The 24,715-nt window shown below is 48.5% G+C and overlaps 1 protein-coding gene across 2 annotated transcripts in view; it reads left to right on the top strand.

The window, feature by feature from the left end:
* The window catches only part of POLR2B (RNA polymerase II subunit B), a 616,839-nt gene that overhangs the window by 301,024 nt on the left and 291,100 nt on the right, over positions 1-24,715 (top strand). For both annotated transcript variants that reach the window (XM_069626112.1, XM_069626111.1), the window contains 2 exons: positions 4,123-4,321; positions 4,592-4,760. In XM_069626112.1, coding sequence (XP_069482213.1) covers positions 4,123-4,321; positions 4,592-4,760 — 368 coding nt within the window. The remainder of the gene's footprint in view (positions 1-4,122; positions 4,322-4,591; positions 4,761-24,715) is intronic.

Genomic DNA, 24,715 nt, shown 5'->3' with positions numbered 1-24,715 from the left:
GACTCGACTTTAATTCAGTTCTCTCCTATTCATTCCAGCCTAGCTGTCACTCACCCAGCAAGGTGGCTGTCCTTGCCGGACAGTCAGCCAGCCAATCACCACAGAGTGCATTTACTGTTTCCCAGCGTAAGTAAAGTGAAATTGACTTTACTAGTCTTTGTGCTGGAGCGGTTACTTAGTATCCCCTGTGTCTAGATACTCATGTAGCAGTCAATAGCAGTCAAATGCTACCCTTTCCTCTCAGAATGGCTGGTGGCAGTGGTTGTACAATGAACTAGCATATTTCCCGACCGCAAACTATTCGTAGCTCCGGTAAATTTAAATTGTGGGAGCCATGTTTTCCAAGATGGCGTCTGAGCCCCCTTTGTTAAAACCGCTCTCGGTCTTCTTTTTTCGACATTTCTTTGTGGAAAGTTCCTTAAGATTTTCGCTGCGTGCCAAACCAGGTTTGGTCTTTGTTAATTTTGCCTTTGGCGGGGTTCAGGAGTGAAACTCACCTCTGGCTCCAGGGTGTCTGGGGTAGGCAGGAAGTGAGGGAGGTGCCCGAAACTCCCTGTGCTTAGTCTCCTAGGAGATCCAAATGCACTCTGTGATGATTGGCTGGCTGACTGTCCCGCAAGGACAACCACACTGCTGAGTGATTGACAGCTAGGCTGGAATAAATGGGGGAGAACTGAATAAAAGGCGAGTCCTTTGGCTTGGTAGGCAGTCTTGACCACTCTACGAAGGATCCGACGAAAAACTTGAAGAGGACGCTTACTGCAACTCCTGGACCTTTGGTTTGCCCAGTGAAGCCCTCCTGCAGTGCCAAAATGCCAAGTTCGCATCGACATTGAAGCCCCTGCAAGGACGACTTCTGCCCTTGAGTTGGTGGGACCAATCAACTCCAAAGTAAGCCACATGGACATTCATCTCGAAGTTGGTTGAATTTCCAGAGAGTTGCTGCTGGAAACCGTATAGCCAGGGAGAGGGACACCAGATTGTGTGTGTTGCTTTTAAGCTGGCCTAGAGCTTTTGAAAGATCCTCCGGACTCCCAGGAAGCAGGACTGACCGAGCCTGAGCCCCCTCAACAGAGTGCGGGACCCCAGAAGCAAAGAAAGTCCATTTTGACAGCCAGGAATCAGTGTTGCTATTTGCGGTAGACGTGAGGAGCTGAAACACTGAACAGCCACTGAAAGTAAAGTCTGCCGGTTGCAAGTTTTGACCTCCCAGTGCATGGAAGGAGTCCCTCCCCCTCCTCCCTCTTTTCCCCACGACTGAGGCCCAGGAACAGTGAGACCTGCAGAACTGCACAGGAACAGAAGTCATCTGCTGCATCTTTTCTTCATCTTTAAAGGTACTGTAAAAAGTCTGAGAGAACTTACCTCTCACTGTAGAGTGCTTGTAACGTCTACAACTCACAAGCCTCATCAGCTGGACAATATAATGTAAATGTGGCCCTACATTTGTTTCTTTTCATCAGACTCCTAAGAACCTGTGCAAAGACTTTTCCATTTACTTACCTGAAGTGCTTCATCCTATACAAGACTTTTGCCCATTGACTTTGGCTTAGCCTATTGAACTGAGACTCTTGTAGGAAAATCTAAAAGTACTTGCCTGCTTAAGAATATTTGTGGTCTCTTGTTGTTCCAATAACCTTTGCCATTTACCAACTTTTAAGAGAATTCTGAATGCCAACAGTAAGATAGTAATGTTCCCAGCACTCTTGTTATTGAAGTCACCTGTGGGTGTTGGTTGTCCATGGGCATCCCAAAAAGGTCTATACTGATTCAGAAACTAAGTGTACAGTATTGAAGTGTATTTGTGTGTTACTATTCTTTCACTCCCTTCTGAAGAATGCTTTATAACTGATAAATAGATTAATTGTTTATGCAAGAAACCTTGTGTATGAGTTTACTTGAATACCTGTAACTGAAACGTTGTGGATCTCCACTACAGCTTACATTTCCCCTCTTGAGATAGTCCCGGCTGCTCAACACGCTACCAAATCTGTGTAGTACAAGCTTTTATCAAAGGTTGGGGTTGCCTATACCTGCAGTCAGGTTTGTGTGTAGTGGTCCCAGAGGGTACTGCATACAAAGTCTGCCTAACACTGGTGTCCTCTTCAGAGCTCCTCTGTTGCATAGAAAATGGGGTCAGAACAGCAGTGGTCGCTTCACGGTCTTGCAAAGGGTCTGCAGGCGTCTCTTGTCTTCTAAGGTTACTTGTTTCCTGTGGTTGACTTGCTTTACACTCCAGAACCCCCACCTTTTATACAATTCCAGCACACACTCCTGCAATCTCTCTGCATTTTACAGAAAGGGGTGTTTGGCTGTGCAATCGGGACAGCCACAGACCCCCTGTGGGAGCTGGACCTATTCAGGCACTCTCGCAGACAAAGGACAGGGGTTGGAAGACTCTTCTCCTCTTTTGCCTGCACAGGCATTCTGGTGCCTAGGCTGGGATACCTACTGTTTCTCGCCAAAGGCAAAACCCTGACAGACCTCCCCCTCCCAGTTGGTACTTGGGTGCCCTTATTGTGCACTGCCGAGGCTGTGGACATAGCGTGCAATATAGAAAATAGACAATAGTTGGTAGAACACATCCACTGCCTCCAGCCATAACTAGGTGATGGTCTAGGTGACTGCAAAGTCACAGGAGCAGAGAGAAGGGGATACTAAATATCCCTTTAGTACTTCACTGAAGGTGGTGTGTGCCAATCTCTCAGACAAGAGTTTTTGGGAGAGATACTCTATCCTTAAGAACTGTAGTTACTTGAGGATATTGAAAAATAATCTTGGAGGACCCGAAGAGTCCCCAGCAACACTGTCCATAAGGAGTTGTGTGCTGCAGTAGTAAAACACAGATGCCTTTAAGAGCTATGGAGAAGACGGACTCCATAGTACAGGTAGAATACAAAGAATACAGTTCCTAAAGACAGAGCCCACAAGAATGAATGAGTGCAAAAAGGCTCCACCCATTCAGGGTTGGAAGAAAAAGGTCCAGAAGTCCTGCAAAAAGTGCTGGGAGTCTCACTAGGAGAGGGGATGAAGCACACCAATGATAAATCTCCCTAACAATATGTACTTTGGAACTGGGGCCCTTTGGTCACAAGGTACCAAAACATCTTGGGGTTGGACTTTCTAAGCATAAGGGAAGGAGTCTATGTTGAGTCTAAAGAGTTCTGCTTCTAGTCTATGCATTTGACTACTCACCTATATTGCACTGCTAACGGATTAATATGCAAGTCTTTTTCTCCTAATGTTGAATATGTATGTTTTATGATTTGTTTGATACCTGTGATTTTTATGATTAGTGTGTAAACTGAATGCATATCATTGCAGTTCTATAATTGCCTGCCTAACAGGAATTGCTAGTGTTCTGTATGAACTCTTTGTAACCCTAGACCCATTCTCACACTGTTCCCGAGATGAAGCCTTGACTGCTCTGCTACCTTACCTTGATTAGGTTTTGGCCAACCTTGTGTCTCTTCCTTGGTCACCATAATAGGGTGGCCTCCCAAAATCATCCCACAAGGGCGATTTTAGAAATCCATATTAACGAGATGGATTTCCCAAGAGAACTCTGGGGTGGATTTTGGGGGGGGGGGGGGAGCCTCTTATGGTGAACGGGTGGACACTGAAATCTAGCCAAGCCCAATAAAGGTAGGTAGCAAAGTGGAAAGGCTTGACTCAGGAGGGCGTGACGGAGTGGTCTAGGGCTACAATGAGTCCACACAGAGCAACACCAGTAATTCCAGTAAGATGGGCAAGTTAAAAAATACAATGATATATTGGGCGTTTTATTTACTCACCAAGCGTATAACAATCACAGATTAGTACTGTCATGTGAACGATAATAAATATATTATTGGACCCTAATCTACCTCCCCACCAGCCTTCTCCTCCTTGAGTCTAAAGCCTTCATTCTCTGCCACGGCTGCCCATAAGTGTGGGTCTGCCTTTAGTTTGGAATCCGGTCTTTCCATTGGGTTAATACTCTTAAACACTGAAAACAGGGCTGAGAGAATCTAGCCTAACAAATGGAACTACATATTCAGATTTATGTTTAACTGTCTATTTGTGTGTACTTGATTATCTTTAATGCTCCGTGTGCATTTCCTAAGATGTTTTTTGTTTTAGTTGGCAGGATTTAGTGGCTAGTGGTGTGGTTGAATACATTGATACACTAGAAGAAGAAACTGTAATGCTGGCAATGACTCCAGATGACTTGCAGGAGAAGGGCGTGGCATACTGCTCAACGTACACTCATTGCGAGATTCACCCATCCATGATTCTTGGCGTATGTGCCTCTATCATACCCTTTCCTGATCACAACCAGGTGTGTTCTTAATATTACCTTTTCGTTTTAATATTTTAACTTTTAGGTCATTTCTTGATACCATGATGTTGTATCTAGAATGTTTTCGACTTTAATTTTTCTGGAAGAACAAACCTCGAATGTGCAGCAGTTGCTCAAAAAGCAATTAGTTAAACATATTTTTCGACTAATTGTTATCCATTTCTCTGAATGCCGACAAAATGAATGTCTTTTTGGGTTGTGCTTTTGTATTTCACAAAATGTTACATTATTTTCCCCTTATTTAATCAGTCTCCTAGGAATACGTATCAGTCTGCTATGGGGAAACAAGCCATGGGTGTTTATATTACAAACTTTCATGTTCGTATGGACACACTGGCCCATGTGTTGTACTATCCACAAAAGCCCTTGGTAACGACGCGTTCCATGGAGTACTTGCGCTTTCGAGAGCTGCCTGCAGGTAAGACTTTATTGTAGCCGTTTAAATCAGATTTTGTATTGCTGAAGTCTTTACATTTGGAAAGCAATGGTCCAAAAATGATATTGTAATATTAAATTGTACCAATTACTAGATCACATACTGTGCATAGGCCGACATCTAGTGGAAGCTGCGGAGTATTAGTTTGTTTTTCGAAACTCGAAAATGGGCGTCGACTCAGGGCGTGCCAGTAATACTATCCCTAGTGTGACGTCCCCTGTACCCATGATCCCTCGCGCGTCTAGGACCCTCAGATTGTTTTTTCCCGCCATACTGGTCGTAAGCATTTCGCGGAGTTCCCTGGCCTAAGCCATAATTTTGCAAAATATTGATAATTTTACCCCTTTCTCGACCCCAACGTCGAGATACCGAATTTCTATACTCTACGCTGGGTCGGAGAGGATTTTGACCGTCGACTGCACGACGGATTTGGGCCTCGAGGCTTCCGTCTCGGCCCGGGCCTGGGCCGCTGGCCTCGGCCATGCAAGTAGGGAGAGTGGGGGGTGGTCATACTCTACACTTTTGTAATATATAGATACTTATATATTCCTACATTTACCAGCCCGCTGCCACAAGGTGCGTATGGAGGGTACCCCTTTCCAATTCTGCCCCAAGTGCAATCGCAAATACCCTTGGGTCGACAGGCACGCCACGTGCAACCTCTGCTTTCCGAGGGACCACCCCGAGGCAAATTGCAGAGCCTGTAGTAGGTTTAAGCCTAAAACACTTAAGGACCGTTCAATCAAGCGTTGGGCCCACCACGCCAGGCGTCAAGGGGCCATGGCAGCGGAGGGTGCCTTCAGCGATGGCAGCGACGCCATACTTTCGGACGGCGAGGGCTTTATGGCGTCGAAAGACAGCCGAGTGCAAGTCCCTGACCTTGGAAGGTCGACCGACAGGCCGGCTATGAGGAACACCCCCGGCGACCCGTGCGCTTCCCATGACACTTCCACAAAGCACATAAAGTCCAACCGAGACTCGACGCGCACGTCGAGTTCTCGGAAAGAGGCACGTAGAGAACTGTCCGAATCGGCGTCCTCTGGGCGCTCTCGATCTAGATCGCTGCACGACGCCAGGCAAACATCCACTATTGCCAAGAGTGCCTCGCTCCCTAAGTTCACGGAAGCCCGATCGTCGGAAGACGAAGCCGACTTCCACCCTCAGGCCGCACTCAAGAGTCGGCACCCGCAGACCGAATTACTACAGATCCCGCAGACCGAATTACTACAGATCCCGAACTCCTACCTCCACGCTCGAAGGATAGGGTCAAGACCCTCGACGCCAGGTGTCGAAAAGCTCAGAGGGCCCTAAAACACACTGGAAACACTCCTCCAGTCACGGGGAGGGAGGGAAACAACAAATGAAGCAGTCTCTACCCACTTCCAAGCCCATAGAACACTCCACTCCTCAAAAACAGAGACAAGTCCAGGTCTTCTGATCACACCAAAACCCCTGCACAGGCTACCAAGTCTAGTCAGGATAAATTTGAAAAACTCCCAGAAAGGGTCATTCCCAGTTCCAGAGAATGGACCAGTGTTGACATAGATAGGGTAATGTCAAGAATGTCATCTTTGGCAGATTTTTATGCACAAAACCCAGAGCACTTTATTGCTTATACTCCCGACGGGTCAGCACCCTCTGGCTCTAAGGATCCTATACCTCCAAGTACAAGGTCCCACTTTGAGACACCAACAGGGTCTTCAGACCCCTTCTATGTCCAGCCCTACTCTCATTACCAGGGAGAGACATCCTTTGTTGAGGATCCAGATTTGGGCATGGTGGAGGAACAAACTGGGACAGGCTACTATGGGGATAAGGATCAAGATGAGGAGGAGGAAGACCCCTACAGGGTAGACTCCCTAGTAGGAGAGGCCCCGGTTACCGACTCCCCTGTCGACAACCAGCCGCTCCTGAATGAAGTGCTGTCTCGAGCAGCCGAACATTTCCACATTGACACCCAGGGTGCCCAGGAGGAAAGAGACTTCGTAGAAGAGTTAGTGGGGGAGAGGAGGCCTGTTGCTCAGGCCATCCCTATCCTAGAATCTATTCAAAGCAGAATAGACCCGTCACTCCTCAATCCTAACCTCACCAGAGCAGTGAACCCTAGGATTGAAAAACGTTTCAAGGCGCCCAATCAGACCCACTGTATATAAGGGGGCATCTGAAGCCGGACTCCCTGGTTCTGGAACACCCTGATCGTCCGAGGCTCCTCCCGACAAGGAGAGCAAAAAACTGTACGGGTTAGGCAGGAAAGTGGCCTCCACTTCCGCCTACCAGGCAAGGATTGCCAACTCCAGCACCCTGTTGGCCAGCTACAACTGCCATCAGTGGGAAGAGGTCGCAGCACTCATAGACTCTGCACCAGAACCCTTAAAGAGCCAATTGGCACGAGTTTCAGCGGAGGGAAGAGCCGTGTCCGGTTGCATTTTAAAGGCAACCTTTGATGCCGCGGATAACGCCGGCAGATTAATAGCAGAAGGAACTGTTAAGAGACACGCTTGGCTACGCCAGTCTGGTTTCAAGGCTGAAACACAAGCGTCATTATTGGACAAACCGGTGGAGCCGGATCTGTTTAGTGCGTCCTCAACCGCCTTACCAAAGAATGCTAAGGACGAGTATGAAACACTCAAATCCCTAGGCCAGCTAACCACTAAACCCCCGAATCAGAGAGGGAATGGCAATTTTCGTCGCCCACGTGGCCAAAATTCCCAGAGGTTTTAACTATTCCCAGGGGCAGGGTACACAGTGGAACAATAACCAGCAGTCTACCCCGGGTTACGGCAGGGGTAATAAGAGAGGACATGGTAGAGGTAGAGGCAGCCCCAATAAAGGAGGTGGCACGCCTCCACCGAAACAGTGACGCTACGTTCAGGGTCCCTTCTCACGCAACCCCAGTAGGGGGACGCATTTCCTACTTCACCCAAGCTTGGGACGGGATCACATCAGACAAATGGGTGCTGCCAGTACTGTATAGAACTACTAGAGCGTCCCCGAGACCATCCTTCACGACAAAAAATACATTCTTTGGAACACCAGAAGATCCTCCTAGAAGATATCGTCAATCTGCTAGCAAAGGACGCGATAGAACTCGTCCCGGGACACCAGGTAAACAAGGGTATTTATTCAACTTACTTCCTTGTGCCAAAAAAAGATTTGACAATGCACCCAGTATTGGACTTACGGCCTGCCAACAAGTATGTCGAGCCCCAAAAGTTTCGCATGACAACTCTCCAAGAGGTAATCCCCCTCCTAAAAAAGGATTACATGGCAACATTGGACATGAAAGATGCCTATTTTCATATTTCCATGTTCCCAGCACAAAGAAAATACTTGCGCTTCAAGGTGGACAGTCGGCACTACCAATTCAAGGTACTGCCCTTCGGGATAGCTTCGGCCCCAAGGGTATTCACCAAGGTACTGGCGGTGGCAGCAGCACACCTACGCAGGGAGGCAATCCTGGTGTACCCTTACCTGGACGACTGACTCATCACGGGGGAAACCCCAGTAATTTGCAGAACAAACATTCAAAGGACTATCAACCTCCTCTTCGAATTGGGCTTCTCAATAAACGAGAAAAAGTCAAGTCTAGTGCCAAGCACATCCAAACAATTCTTAGGAGCTATCCTAGACACTCAAGAGGGGTTGACCTTTCCTTCAGAGGAAAGAATTCGGAATATACTGCTGCAAATTCCGCAATACCAGTCCAGTCGCCAGATAACGGTACGCAATGCGTTTGCTGGGCAGGATGGCGTCATGTATTTACCTGGTCCCCCACGCGCACCTGCGCATGCGTCCCATGCAGGAATGGTTGGTGAAACAGTGGTCTCAGGCAAGTGGTCAGTGGGACGATCTTGTGGTCGTTTCGCCAACACTGGTACAAAGCCTTCTCTGGTGGACAAGAGAGAATCTGTCCAAGGGGAAACCCTTTTACGATCCCGAGATACAGGCGATAGTCACAACCGATGCAAGCCTGACGGGGTGGGGAGCTCACCATCTCCACCACACAGCTCAGGGTCTCTGGTCTCATGCAGTGGCCAAGAATCACATCAACCTGCTAGAGCTTCTGGCAGTATTCAGAGCGCTACAAGCTTTCGAACACTACCTTTTAAACCTGTCAGTGCAAATCCGGACGGACAGCACTCCAGCCATGTTCTACCTGAACAAACAAGGAGGGAATCGCTCGCCAAATCTGTCCAAGCTTGCCCAGAAAATCTGGATATGGGCACTCAGACGGAACATCTTCCTGTCATCGCAACATGTTCCAGGGGATCGAAATTCCCTAGCGGATGCTCTGAGCAGAGACCCCCTCCCAGAGGAACACGAGTGGTGTCTACACAGAGAAGTCGTAGAAGATATCTTCTCTCGGTGGGGTTTCCCCACAATAGACCTATTCGCCACAAGCGAAAACAGACCATGCCCAGGATTCGCATCCAGGTTCCCCCAGCCAGACTCCCAGGGGAACGCCCTGTGGATGAACTGGTCAGGGATGTTTGCGTACGCTTTTCCACCAACTCCTCTAATCAGGAAGGTGGTCAACAAGATGAACAGAGAATCGATGACACTCGTCCTGGTTGCTCCCATGTGGGCAAGACAACCGTGGTTCCCACACTTACGCAGACTGGCGGTGTGCGAACCCATCAGACTTCCGAGCTGGTACAACCTATTGTCCCAGCACCAAGGTCAAACAGTGCACCCTCAACCCAACTCAATGAACCTGGCAGCATGGCTCCTGAGGTCATAGAGATTGGACATCTCAAATTACCACAGAGGTGTATGGAGATCCTAAAAAAAGGCTAGGAAGCCCAACGCGAGGCACTGCTACTTTGACAAATGGAAGAGATTCGTAATCTGGTGCCAGAGTAAGCAAGTCAACCCAGTTGATTGCACTCCTTCCACTATTGTTACTTACATGCTCCACCTGCTGGATGCGGGGCTGGTTTTTAACTCACTGAAGGTACACCTGGCAGCCCTGTCGGCATACACCACTTCCCATAACAAGGTGTCGTGGTGGAAAGTACCAGTAGTTAAGGCCTTCATGGAAGGAGTAAAGAGACTTCACCCTCCTATTTCTAACTGTCACGCCCCATCCACAAGCCCTCCTGTTGCACCCCGTAATTCCATCAATACACGGCAGAGACATAGAGCACAGCAAGTCTCCGCACGCACCATTGCACATCCTCACCTTCAGGTTTGCCGACAAGGGGCTGGCCGAACTCAGCGGCGCTGGTTTATGCCTCGCTCTCCATTCCTGCATTGGCGGTTGCCGTGGAGACGCGCCACGGGCTTTCCACATCTCCGCTGCCGGCGCTTGGACGTTCTTCCTCCACGCGTCCAATCGCGTGTGCGCCAATCACGTGTGAGCCACGTGATCACTGGAGCAAGCGTTCAAAAGCGGCGCGCGAACTCCCATCCGCGCTTCACAGCTGACCTTGGTTGGACTACGGACGCTGCTTTCCTTGATCTTGGATTTTGCCCTTGGATTCCGACCCGCTTCCCCTTTGTACCTCGCCTGGACCTGCTTCTTTCTGGCTTTGACCTCGGCTACTCCCACAGACTGCTTCTTGGATTTCCCTTGTTTGGTACCTTGTCTTGAACCTCTCCCCCTGGACATTACCTTGGCTTTTCTCCTGGACTGAAATTGGATTGCCCTTTGGTTTGAACTCTGCTCTCTGGATCACGTGCCATATTGTTTGGCTCACAGTACCAGGTTCTGTATCAGGTGGTGATTCCATCCCTCAAGTGCATTGCCAGGCTGCTACCTTGTCGTCAACCCTGCCGGCCCCCTCAGACAAACACCTTACATCAACATTCCACACAACCACTCAGGGTAAGCTCCCTTGTAAATAAACATTAAGGATTGTGCACAGGGTGTATTTGTTATCTAACCCGCGTGTTTGCCTTACAGTGGTCGGGGGAACATCTTCCGGCATTCCTGGTTCCGGCTGACGACATTCACCACCTGTGGCCTTAAGGGCTGCTCGAGCAGTATACTGATTGTTTGCTCGAGTGGAACTTGGGGACAGAGGTATCATCGCCTACACGACCATCAAGTCTTGACACTAACCCATCACCAGGATGGGACCTGAACGTAGTGCTATCTAAACTCATGGGCCCCCCCATTCGAGCCCATGCATAAAACAAGTCTCAAACACCTGACCTATAAGACTGCCTTCTTAGTAGCCATTACATCCATAAGAAGGGTCAGTGAAATTCAGGCTCTGTCAGTGCAGGATCCTTTCTTTACTATTCATAAGGATAAGCTGGTTTTACGGACACACCCTAGCTTCTCACCTAAAGTTTATTTCCAAATTCCATGTAAATGTCATGATCACTGCTTCCAAGGAGCCAGGACCAGCCCAACGTCCTTGGAAGCAGGCCCCTAACCCTGATCCTAGGCACCAGCCGGTCCCCACAGGGACCTTTTGGACCTTGTCCTGGCGCCGGTGGCACCAGGCTCATCAGAAGCATCGGTCCCGGCACTGGAAGCGCCGGGCTCATCATTGGTGTGAAGGTGCTTGGGTGGACTTACCTGCGGCAGACCATGCTGCTTACTTGCCAGACTCTTAGAAGTCCTCGGTGAACTGGGACTACTTTCTTACCTGGGTGGGGCAGCTCCACTCCCTGGATACAGCACTGGAACTCTTCTGGAAGCAGGAACTCTTTTCTTACTTAGGCGGGGCCGTGGAAGGAGACGCCTCATCACTCCAAGGCTATTTAAACCACACCCGATTGATGAAACGTGCTTCGCGTTATTCTGCATCTGCAGCAGAACGCTCACCGAGTCTGTTCCAGCATTTCTTCTTGGGATCCTGAACCTGCAAGAATTATACTTACCATTCCTGTACCTGAGCAACATCAGCACCTGCAAAAGACCAGAAACAACAGGTTAGCAGAACGAACTTTCACACGCAGTGCTTGCTTACCTGATCCATCGGCAGCGGCCGTGTCTAACGCTGCACCTCCGCTGGCAAAGATAAACAGTATTATTATACTTACTGGCACGCTGTGCACTCCAGATTCTTCACGCTGCATCTGCACCTGCAAAGATAAACAGTATTATTATACTTACTGGCACGCTGTGCACTCCAGATTCTTCACGCTGCATCTGCACCTGCAAAGATAAACAGTATTATTATACTTACTGGCACGCTGTGCACTCCAGATTCTTCACGCTGCATCTGCACCTGCAAAGATAAACAGCATTATTCTACTTACTGGCACGCAGTGCATTCCGGATTCTTCACGCCGCATCTTCACCTGCAAAGACAACAGCAGTGTCACACTTACCGGCACGTGGCGAATTCCGGATTCCTTCATTCTGCATCGTCTCCTGCAAAGACAAAGAAAGAGACAGTAAGAGCGCTGCCATACTTACGCAACTCCAGGCGCTTCAGTGCCATGCATAAAAGACTATAAAGACTAAAGGTGTCCAGAAACTTACCGGTCGTGCAGTCAACGACGGTACCCATCCTCTGAAGTCAAGAGGCCCACGTTTCACCAGTGAAGGAACTGGCAACGGCACCCTGCACTAGACGCAGATGGAGAGCCCAGCATTCACCTATCTAAGGTGAGCACGTGGACCTGGGAGGGGGGTTCAACGGTCAAGCTGGGAGGAGAGAGATAGGGACATTCAGCAACCCAGACCTTTAATCCCCATATTATTTCACCTGCAGAAACCTCACCCTTCGAGTTCGACACAGTGTGGAGAGGGTCGACCCCAGAAGCCAACCGAATCCTGCACATCACGTTTCGTGTTACAGACACCTTCCTGCCAAGACCCGCGCCTCCGTGGGAATCAGGTGAGCGTTACAGTAAACCAGTCCATCGAGCTTCCGGCTTTCTTCCAAAACCCACAAAGCTCGGCTGAGGTCAAACTACACACCCTAGATGTGCGTAGGGCGATCCTTTACTACGTAAATAAGAGCAGACCGCTTAGGAAAACAGATCAACTGTTTGTCTCCGTAGCCACAGGCAAGGAGGGAGATCGCGTCTCTAAGGGTGCCATCTCCAAGTGGATTGTCAACTGTATCCAGTTGTGTTACTCTTTCTGACAAAACTTTGCCTTTTGCGCCCAGAGCCCACTCGACAAGAGTTGTTGGGGCCACTCTGGCTTTCATTGCAAATGTTCCCCTTGACACCATTTGCAAAGCAGCTACTTGGAGCTCTATTCACACTTTTACTCAGCACTACTGCATTGACACCCATTCCAAGACAGATACTCAAGTGGGACAAGCGGTTCTAAGACATTTATTTGCTCATGACCCTTCTCAAATCCCCCATCCTTCTAACAATGCTAGCTAATCTATGCACAGCATGTGATCTAAGCAGATTCCACAAGCCTCAGAAGGGATACATTACTCAACGTAATCGTATTTCTGATGCTTGTATCTGCTTAGATTCACATGCGACCCACCCTTCCTCCCCTCTGAGAGAAGGCGCATGGATGCTTGTAGTCTTATCTCATCTATCTTCTGGGATCATCTGTACTCGCGCTACTCCTCATGCTACCTTATGTCAGGAAAAAAAAACACAATCTGAAGGTCCTAGACGCATGAGGGATCATGGGTACAGGGGACGTCACACTAGGGATAGTATTACTGGTATGCCCTGTGTCGACGCCCATTTTCGAGTTTCGAAAAACAAACTAATACTCCGCAGCTTCCACTAGATGTTGGCCTATGCACAGCATGTGAATCTAAGCAGATACAAGCATCAGAAATACGATTACGGTGAGTAATGTATTATATATATATTTTTTTTTTTTTAAAGATGCCAGCATTAATGCTCTCGTCACACTGTCACACGGAATTCCATTTTTGGGGTTCTTTTCCCTAGCTTTGTTGGTCCCCCTAAACGTTTTGCTGGCTTCCATGTTTTATCATTTTTGTGCTAAAAGTGACATGTACTGATGTTGCTGGCAGTCAAAGCAACTCTCTTCTGGTGTGCTGTCCACTTGTAGCCGATATGGCTACAATGACGTGTGCTTTTTAAGTGCCCTTTTTGGGCCCAGGTTGATTCAATCCTTCTAAAGGATTATTGGGGAGTTGTCCGGTGGCAGCTGTACATTTTGTTTTTGGCTACCCCTCGTTGCAGTCCCTTTTATCGCTTAGCATTATGGCCCTATACAGTAGGCATTTTTCTAAGTCAAAGGCATTTTTCTAAGTCCTTTCCCCAGCCTTTTTATTTTCTGTTTTTACTGGATGGATGAGCCAGCCAAAATGGCAATTTCGCTGACGTAGACTTATTTTGGGCACGAAAAAGGCACCCTGAGTTTGTTTCTAAAACATTTTCTTACTGGGTTGTAGGTACTCTAGACTTCCCAATTTGAGTGTAGGCGTGCCTGAATGTAAGACTAGCTGGCCTGTCCTTATTGGCTGGATGCCAAACGTGAATGCTGTCAGTGGGCTGGCTTAGACGGTCCCATATGAATGAAGCATTGGACGTTTTCCAGATCCATTGCTGAAAACTGCTGACAATGAGATGGGGTTCTGTGTTAATTTAACAATCGCAGTTAAGTACTGTCATGTGTGAACTATAGTAAATATATTATTGGACCCTAATCTACCTCCCCACCAGCCTTCTCTTCCTTGAGTCTGAAGCCTTCATTCTCTGCCACCGCTGCCCCGAAGTGTGGGTCTGTCTTTAGTAGAAATCCTGTCTTTCCATTGGGTTAATACTCTTACACACTGTTAGGCAAAGTTTGAATGCAGTACCCTATTGGAACACTACAAGCAACTATGACTACAGGTATAGGCAACCCAACCTTTGGTATAATCTTGTACTACACAGTTTTGGTAGCATGTTGAGCAGCCAGGCTTATCTCTTGAGGGGAAATGTGAGCAGTAGTGGAGTTACACAAAGATTCAGTTACAGGTATTCAAATAAACTCTTACACTCAAGGTTTCTTGCATAAACAATTAATAATTTATCTGTCAGTTATAAAGACTTCTTTTCAAGGGAGCACCGACCGCGAACACCAGTAGCAAAAAAATCATGGGAGCCATGTTTTTCAAGATGGCGCCTTAAGTCCCTTTTTGTTTAAACAGGTCCGGTCTTCTTTTTTCGCTATTTCTTTTTGGAAAGGCCCTTCTAGTGTTTGTCTCTGCGCGCCAAGCCGGGTTTGTTCCCTTTGTTTCCATGCCTTTGGCGGACTTAAGGACTGAAGACCGCCTCTGGCGTCTGAGTGTCTGGAGGGCAGGAAGTGAGGGAGGTGCCTGAAACTCCCTGTGCTTAGTCTCCTAGGAGACCCAAATGCACTCTGTCATGATTGGCTGGCTGACTGTCTGGCAAGGAAAGCCACACTGCTGGGTGAGTGGCAGCTAGGCTGGAATGAATGGGAGAAAACTGAATACAAGGCGAGTCTCCTGGACTGGAAGGCAGAGTTGACCACTGGAACGAAAGAACCAAAGAAGAGCTGGAAGAGGACGGCTGCTGCAACTCCTGGACCGTTGGTTTACCCGGTGAAGCCCTGCTGCTGGTCCGAATTGCCAAGTTCATCTCGACAAACAAGCCCCTTCAAGTACGACTTCTTCCTTTGAGTTGGTGGGAACCAATTGACTCGTAAACCACCTGGATACCATTCTCTGAGCTTTTTGGGATTAACCAGAGGGAAGGGCACCAGCTTGTGTGCTTGATGAACAGCTACTCGAACTGAAGGGGCTCCATTTTGCAGTGTTTTCCGACGATCCCGTGTAGTTCAGGTGTCCCTCGACGTCCTCCCTCTTGTCCCCACGACTGAGGCCCAGGAACAGTGAGATCTGCAGAGCTGTACAGGAACAGAAGTATTCAGCTGCATCTTTTTCTTCTTTACTAAGGTACTGTAAACTAGCCTAAGATAACTTACTGTGGAAGTGCTTGTAACTTCTGCAACTCACAAGTCTAATTGGCTTGTGGCCCTACATTTGATTCTTCTTTTTCTCAGACTCCTAAGAACTTGTGCAAGGACTTTTCCATTTACTTATCTGAAGTGTTGTATCCTATACAAAGACTTTGGTCTATTGACTTTGGCTTAGCCTATTGGATTGAATGACTCTTCTCTTGATATCTGAGAGTATTTGCCCTGCTTATGAATATTTGTAAATTCTTGTGTTCTAATAACCTTTGCCTTTTACTTACCTTTAAAGTGTATTCAGTTTTCCAACAGTAAGGTATTAATGTCCCCAGCACCCTTGTCATTAAAGTGCCCTGTGGGTGTAGGTTGTGTCTGTGGGCCATCCCAAAAGGGCCTTGTCTGATCCAGAAACTCAGTATAGAGTATTGAAGTGTATGTGTTACTAGTATATTGCTCCCTTCTAAAGAAGGCTTTATAACTGACTGATAAATTCTTTTTGCAAGAAAAAATGGGTGTAAGTTTATTTGAATACCTGTAACTGTAAATCTTTTTGTAACTCCCCTACTGCTCACATTTCCCCTCTTGAGATAAGCCTGGTGGCTCAACATGCTCCTAAAACTGTGTAGTACAAGCTTATACCAAAGGTTGGGTTGCCCATACCTGTAGTCATAGTTGCTTGTAGTGTTCCTAGAGGGTACTGCATTAAAACGTTGCGTAACATGTGGAGTGCGGGGGGGGGGGGGAGATAGGAAGCAAGATTAAAAGCCAAGCTCTCACTCAAGAATTTCTCCACATCTTGACGGGAAACAGCAGTGATTGGACAATCGAAGACCCCAATCATAACGCAACCCCTAAAAAATGTGCTACTCGTCATACTTTAATATTATTAGTAGGTCCTAAATAACTTCTGCAGTGAAAAGACATGTGCTCATTGGTTAACAGGTGGTCACATTATCCATGAACTGGCTGCATGATGACTGTTTTATGTAGATGGGAGGAGAGGGGACAAGCTTATCACCTTGTTGGTAATTAAATAAAATGGCCCATGTTATCTCCTGCCATGATGTCGCTGAATCTCAAGGACCTGTTCTCGCAGCAGTGACTGCGCCAACCTCTTGAAAGATTTATGAATAACTATTTTGTGAATCATGTTATTTCCGCCCTGTTAAGATTTCATTGCAGCTATTGGTTGTCGTTTTAGTTGCTTTAGTTGCTTTGCGCTCGTCTGTCACGCCTAGCCGATCGCAGAGGCATTAATCTGCATGCTCCAAGAAGTGGTTCCCGAAGTGGCTGTTTGCCAAGCTCATTAGTAGTACTCGTTGTTAGGCAAAGTTTGAATGCAGTACCGTCTGGGAACACTACAAATAATGACTTCAGGTGTTTGTTAGGGAGAATTCTCTAACAAGGCTAATTTCCCAAACCTAGTGAGTCCCCCAGCAACTTTGCTGGATTTTTTTTCGGTTTGTTTTTTCTCCTGCTAAGAGTGAGACTCTTTTCTTCCCACTCTTGGGCATGATTTGAGGTATGTCTTTGACTGTTTGTGTGCTTGTGAGCTATGGGTTTTTTTTTTTTTTTACTCCATAGAGTATCATCTGTTTTTGTGTATGTGTTACACAGCACCCTCAGTGCAGTAACACAGGGGTGTCATAGTGACCCCCAAACAGACTCCATACCCTGGGACGGACTACTGTCTCCCAGGGCATGTAAAGTTACCATTGACTTTACTAGTCCAAAATTGTGAACAGAAACAGTACACACCATCCTATTGTGGAAGTACTGGAAGGGGTTAATTCGATTGCCCCTGGGTCTGATTCCAAGGGGGCACTGTCCAGTCCCCCCTTGTCGAGTTTCTGGCTGTTGGCAGTGGTTACCACGCAAAATATTTCACCAGAATATTTCCTATGGGATTTTCCCTTTGATTTTAAACGTACCACTTTTTGGTGCAATGTTAAAGATACTGCCGGGTTATTTATTTAATATTAAATCACCGGTTGGGTCTTTTTGCCAGAACTCTTTTCTAAAATGGCATTCGTGTCCGTCTCTGTAACTCCAACCAAGGTTGGGCCCTTTGTTCCACTTTTTGGCAGGCTTCTCCACAGAAGCCCTCCAACTGGTGCCACTGTCTGGGTTCCACGGGATGTGTGGTTGGGGGAATGGGCACCCTGGACTGCGTTGCCTTAGCAACTCAAGTCGCACTCTGTTCTGATTGGCCCAGTGGTGAGCCGCCCGGCTCAACACTGAGCATGTATGAGTAACAGCTAGGCTGTTGAATGGGAGTTTTTCTGCATAAAAGCAGGGCTTTCGGGACTGGAACTTCGGAAGTCGCCACATGACCTAAGAAATCCGAAGAGGGGAGAAGCTGAGCCATCTGCAACGACACCACCGGTGGAGCCCTGCTGCAACGACCTCACCACTTTCCCCACGACAAGAGAAGATCTTCTGCTGAAAGTCTTCTTCCTCTGAGCTGGTGGGATCAACCAGTTCGCCATTTTCGCCTTCAGGACGTCTCTTGGTCGAATCGCCCGTGCCAAGCACCCCGGTGGCCGGATAGCCAAGCTTCACCACTGTGACCGCGAATAAAAGGAACACACCTTTTAACCGACGAACTCCGCGGCTGGTCTCTTCCCTGGGAAGGGCAACCACTCCAAGTTTTCTCCTCGACGAGATCCTCTCTTCCCCTGGTCGAAACCACAAACTGCACCCGCTGCCAGGAACTGCTACCGCTGGAGCTTCCTCAACTTTAAAGGTACTGTGTTCCACCTGGCCTGCCTTTCTATGGTTTGCTAAAGGTGACCCTTAAATCCTTTGCTTTCCAACTGGGTTAGCCCCAGACCTTCTAACTTTACCTTCAGAATCAACCCAACCTCTTTCGAACATTTTTACAAAGACTTGAATGCATTTCTTAACTGTGTGATCATGGGCACATTTTGTCACACCGCGGCCGTGGAAACTCTGGGCAAGATGGAGGCGGTATCGAGCCTCTGTGCCGGTCCGCTTGACGCGCTAGTCGTCTTGGACCGGCAGGTATAACAAGAGACCACGCCCCCTGCAACTCGCGTTGCAACTCGCTTTCGTTAGTCTCTTGACTTTCGCCCGCGCAGCAGTGCCCCGTCCAGGGTGCATTATTTCTCTTGCTCCCTCTGGTCCTTTGCTATCCTGACCGCTCCGACTGAGTATTTCTTATGCTCGTATTCCCTGTCACCCGGTCGCGGTGTGTTCTGTGTCCGCGACTCCTTACTACGTTCGTGTCTTTCACTCTTTCTCTCTCTCCCGCTCGCTCTCTCTCTCCCGCTCGCTCTCTCTCTCCCGCTCGCTTTCTCTCTCGCGCCCGCTCGCTCTCTCTCTCCCGCTCGCTTTCTCTCTCGCTCCCGCTCGCTCTCACTCTCTCTCTTTCTCACTCTCTTTCTCTCTCTTTCTCTCTCGCTCTCCCTCTCTCCCTCGCACTCGCATTCTCTCTTTTCTCTCTCTCTCTCGCGCTCGCACTCTCTCTCTCTCACGATCTCTTCCTCTTTCATCGTTCACTCCTCTCTTACCTTCCTCCAGAGTTCTATTGTGGCAATCCTTCCTCTTTAAAGCCTCCCGTCTGGAACAGTTCCTCGCTTCCAGTGATAGGGCGAACCCCTTTCCGGGGAAATCAGACCTTCTGTTAACTTACGGTTTCAGCCGATACAGGACAACGCCAGCCTCTCCAGTCTCCTATCTCCATTCTCCAGTCTCCAGTCTCCAGTCTCCAGTCTCCAGTCTCCAGCCTCCAGTCTCCAGTCTTCACATCGGATTTGCCAATACCATCAATTGACACACAGGGTTTTTTCTGCCTTAACAGGCTTTTTCCCTGTTTGAGGAGCGGACTCCCCTGGGTTCACCTGACTGCCAGATCCATCGGCGGGCAAGGTGGCCTCGGGGGGAGACCGTCCCTATCTCTTCGAACGGAAGAAGGGAAGAAGGACTAACCAGTCAAACGACGAAAGAGGGAGTTCCCAGACAGAAAGAAGGAGACCAAGGTCATCAAACCCTGCTGAAGTACCAGGTGAGGAGTCTCAAGGGGCCGGAACTTTTACACACTCTGACAGATTGCAACGCCTAACTACCGGCATGGCCTCACTGGAACAATACCAAGAGATGGTGACAGCAATTCAGGGCCTTCAAGCCAAGGTACTGAATCTCCGAACCGAGAACACTAACCTACGCCAACAAGTAGGAACACGAGAAGAATCCCGAGGCGACTTACCTCCCCTGGCTTTTTCTTTCGGGAAGTATGATGGCAATCCGAAACTCCTAAAGGAATTCCTGAACGCCTGTATGGTTTATTTCACATTTCGACCAAGGGCATATGAATTAGATAGAACTAAGGTAGGATTTCTTGTTTCCAACCTTGCTGGTAACGCATTGGCTTGGGCAACTCCACTGATAGCCCTCGCAGATCCTGCCTTAGCGGATTACTCTGTTTACTCAACTGCTGCGTACCAGATTTGAGAGACCAGAGGTCCAATATTCTTCTTATGAAACCCTTCTAGATCTCCGTCAAGGCTATCATGATGTACAGACTTATGCTTCTACTTTTACCAGATTGGCCACAGACTCTGGATGGCCAGATACGGCCCAGCAGACCCTATTTCGCCGAGGCTTACAGGATGAGCTCAAGGACGAGCTAGCCAGGATGGCGCGTCCCACCTCCTTTCAAGAGTTGGTTACTTTATCCCTGCAATTGGAGTACAGATTGCAGGAACGAAGGTCAGAAAGAAGGAGATTCAAACACCATCCTCCAGGAGGGATTCCCACTGCAGGTTCTCCTAACCGACCACAACAGGAGGAGCCTATGCAAATAGGAACAACCCGAGGCCCGTTGACCCCCGACGAACGCAAGAGACGCAGAGACCTAGGTCTTTGCATGTACTGCGGATCCTCGAAACATTTGCTCCGGAATTGTCCAGAAGTACCCCCGAGACGTCCGGGAAACGCGCCTCCCCGGTCTTGAGCAGGGAAAAGAACCGGGCAGAGTCGAAGAATCCCTGCAATTCCACCCACCAGGATCCTTCTGCGGACAATAACAGCCTTATGGTGTTTTCTGTGCACCTTACATTTGAATCCTCTCCTTCTGTAGAAGTCCTAGCAATGCTGGACTGTGGTGCGGCCGGAAACTTTATTGATATCCAGTGGGCTAAAGAACAAGGTATACCCCTACGCCGGAAGGCCTGCCCTTTGCCTGTAGAAGGGGTAGATGGAGCTCCCTTTTCATCCGGTCCCATCATTAAGGAGACAGTCCCGGCTAACATGTCCTTGTCTCAGCACCAAGAACGGATTGTCTTTGATGTTATAAGAGCAGCCCATTTCCCAATCATCCTGGGCATACCCTGGCTACGTAAACATAATCCCAGGATTGATTGGTCGGCAAATACCGTCTGTTTCTTGTCACAGTACTGCACGAAGGAATGTCTACCACAACCCTCTCCTTTGATGAGGAAGGGGATCACACTCTCGACATCCACCACAGTGATCCAAACGATTCCACCGCATTATCAGGAGTATGCTGAAATCTTCGAAGATAGGCTACCTCGTACTCTACCCCCACACCGCGCCGAGGACTGCGGTATCGAGCTAAAACCCGAGGCATCGGTACCTTTTGGTCGTATGTACCCTATGTCTCTCCCGGAAAGAAGAGCCTTGAAGGAGTACTTGGATGCCAATCTGCAAAACGGCTTAATACAAGAATCACGTTCTCCGGCCGGAGCCTCAATGTTCTTTATTCCCAAGAAGGGGACTACGGAATTAAGACCGTGTATAGACTACCGTGGGCTTAACAGCCTGACCATCAGAGACAGGTACCCTATGCCCCTCATTAAGGAGGTACTGGAAGCAGTGGAAGGAGCCTCAATCTTTACAAAGTTAGACCTGCGAGGAGCCTATCATTTGTTGAGAATAAAGGAGGGAGACGAGTGGAAAACGGCATTTAGAACTCCCTTGGGACATTTTGAGTATAGGGTAATGCCCTTCGGACTTGTGAATGCTCCTGCCGTGTTCCAACGTTTTGTAGATAAAATCTTCTCAGATATGCTATACATCTCAGTGGTGGTCTATTTAGATGACATTTTGATCTTCTCTTCCTCCCTCTCTGAACATCGAAGACACGTCACGCAAGTCCTTCAAAGGTTGAGTGAACACCAACTACTGGTTAAACCCGAGAAATGTGTTTTTGAAGCCTCCTCAGTATCATATTTAGGATTCATTCTTTCTAAGGAGGGGGTACAGATGGATTCGGAGAAGGTTACAGCAGTTCTTCTATGGCCTACTCCCAAGAATCCCAAGGATATACAGAGATTTCTGGGATTATCTAACTTTTACAGAAGATTTATTCCTAGCTTCTCGGATATCGTTCTACCAATCACCCGTTTGCTTAAGAAGGGTCAGAAGTTCGAATGGGATAAGGAGGCGGATCAGGCTTTTCTTTTACTTAAGAGGACTTTCACCACCGCTCCTATCCTAGTGCAACCAAATCAGTCTCTTCCTTTTGTGGTAGAGACGGATGCTTCAGGAGGTGCCATAGGAGCTGCTCTCCTACAATCAGGCAAAGATGGAGCAGAACATCCGGTAGCATACTATTCCAGAACTCTTACACCTAGTGAGCGGAACTACTCCGTGTTGGAACGAGAATTACTAGCGATTCGTCAGACATGCATTGAGTGGAGGCATTTACTGCAGGGGGCGGCTCATCCATTCCTGGTTCGCACAGACCACCGGAATCTTAAGGTATTACAACAGATGGAATGCCGCAATTCTCGCCACGCCCGCTGGGCGTATTTTTTTTCCCAGTTCGACTTTGAAATAACCTACCTTCCAGGAAAGGAGAACACCCTAGCTGACGCTCTGTCCCGCAGTCTGGAGCCCAAGGAAGAACAGTGCCTGGGTGAGATACTCTCGGGTAAGAGAATCCTAGGAATGATCAACTCCTTCCTACAAGAAGTAGAGTGCTCGACCAGACCCTCTGAAGTCTCTCCCGACCACATGACCCTCATGGAAAGGAGAGGGAAGCTATTCTTTCATCAAGGATCACTGTATTTACCATCTGAGAAACTCCAGACGCAAGCCTTGTTCTGGTGCCATGACCTTCCCTCGGCTGGACATAAGGGCCAAGAGGCAACACTCCATCTGATATCCAGATACTTCTGGTGGCCAACTATGGATCAGGACGTCAGAACTTATGTGAAGGCATGCCCGATATGTGCGGCTAATAAACCCATTACTCATCGACCCATGGGGTTGCTCCAGCAAGAACCTCTACCATCACAACCCTGGGAACACATTTCCACTGATTTCATCGTGGATCTCCCTCTCTCTATGGGATCCACCGCAATTATGGTTACGGTGGATACATTGAGCAAGATGGCTCACTTCTCTCCCTTGCCTGGCTTGCCTTCTGCATCCGAAACCGCCGAAGTGTTCCTGAGTGAAATAGTCAGGTTGCATGGTCTACCTCGGACCATAGTTTCCGATAGGGGTTCCCAATTCACATCCCGATTCTGGTCAGCCTTATGTAGCACTTTGGGTATAAGGAGAGCCTTATCCTCTGGTTATCATCCCCAAAGCAACGGACAAACAGAACGCCTCAATTCCACCCTCGAACAATATCTCCGTTGTTTTTGTCATCAGGAACAAGAGAAGTGGAAATCCTTTCTAACATTAGCAGAATTCACCTACAACAACACCAAACATTCGGCAACGGGCTGCAGCCCCTTCTACTTCACCTACGGTTATCATCCGAGGCATATACCTCTCTTTGGGGTTCCTCCAACTTCAGTCCCTTCGGTAGACCAGCGCCTGTTTGATCTTCGATCCATCCAGAAGGAAGCGACTCAGAAGCTGGAGGCAAGTAGAACTCGATACAAGAAGTATGCTGATAAGAAGAGATCTCCAAACCCCGAATGGGAGGTGGGAACTAAGGTCTGGTTATCTACCAAATATCTCCCACGTTGGGTTCATCCTGGTAAATTCTCAGCCCGCTTTATAGGCCCATTTCCCATTTTATCTCAAGTGAACCCAGTGGCCTTTCGACTACGTCTGCCATCCAGTCTGAAAAGGATACACCCTGTTTTTCATACCTCTCTCTTGAAGGCTTATCTCCCAGATCCCAGGGGCCGTCGTGTACCCTTTTCTATACTCCAAGATCCTGAACCGGAAGAATATGAGGTGGAGAGGCTGGTGGATTCACGCTACAGGCATGGAACTATACAATATCTGGTTCAATGGAAGGGATATTCTGTCGCTGAACAGTCCTGGGAGCCTAGAAGTCATATCCACGCCCCACGACTTCTAAGACAGTTCCATCGCCTACATCCGGGGAAACCTGGGGGAGAGTCGATGAAGAGAGGGCATACTGTCACACCGCGGCCGTGGAAACTCTGGGCAAGATGGAGGCGGTATCGAGCCTCTGTGCCGGTCCGCTTGACGCGCTAGTCGTCTTGGACCGGCAGGTATAACAAGAGACCACGCCCCCTGCAACTCGCGTTGCAACTCGCTTTCGTTAGTCTCTTGACTTTCGCCCGCGCAGCAGTGCCCCGTCCAGGGTGCATTATTTCTCTTGCTCCCTCTGGTCCTTTGCTATCCTGACCGCTCCGACTGAGTATTTCTTATGCTCGTATTCCCTGTCACCCGGTCGCGGTGTGTTCTGTGTCCGCGACTCCTTACTACGTTCGTGTCTTTCACTCTTTCTCTCTCTCCCGCTCGCTCTCTCTCTCTCTCTCCCGCTCGCTTTCTCTCTCGCTCCCGCTCGCTCTCACTCTCTCTCTCTTTCTCACTCTCTCTCTCTTTCTCTCTCTTTCTCTCTCGCTCTCCCTCTCTCCCTCGCACTCGCACTCTCTTTTCTCTCTCTCTCGCGCTCGCTCTCTCTCTCTCTCTCTCTCTCTCTCACGATCTCTTCCTCTTTCATCGTTCACTCCTCTCTTACCTTCCTCCAGAGTTCTATTGTGGCAATCCTTCCTCTTTAAAGCCTCCCGTCTGGAACAGTTCCTCGCTTCCAGTGATAGGGCGAACCCCTTTCCGGGGAAATCAGACCTTCTGTTAACTTACGGTTTCAGCCGATACAGGACAACGCCAGCCTCTCCAGTCTCCTATC

This window comes from Ambystoma mexicanum, chromosome 6p, assembly GCF_040938575.1.
Source record: "Ambystoma mexicanum isolate Mex_15411 chromosome 6p, UKY_AmexF1_1, whole genome shotgun sequence".
NCBI lineage: Eukaryota > Metazoa > Chordata > Amphibia > Caudata > Ambystomatidae > Ambystoma > Ambystoma mexicanum.
Note: the sequence above shows the minus strand (reverse complement) of the source record. Positions and strands in the feature narration are given on the sequence as shown.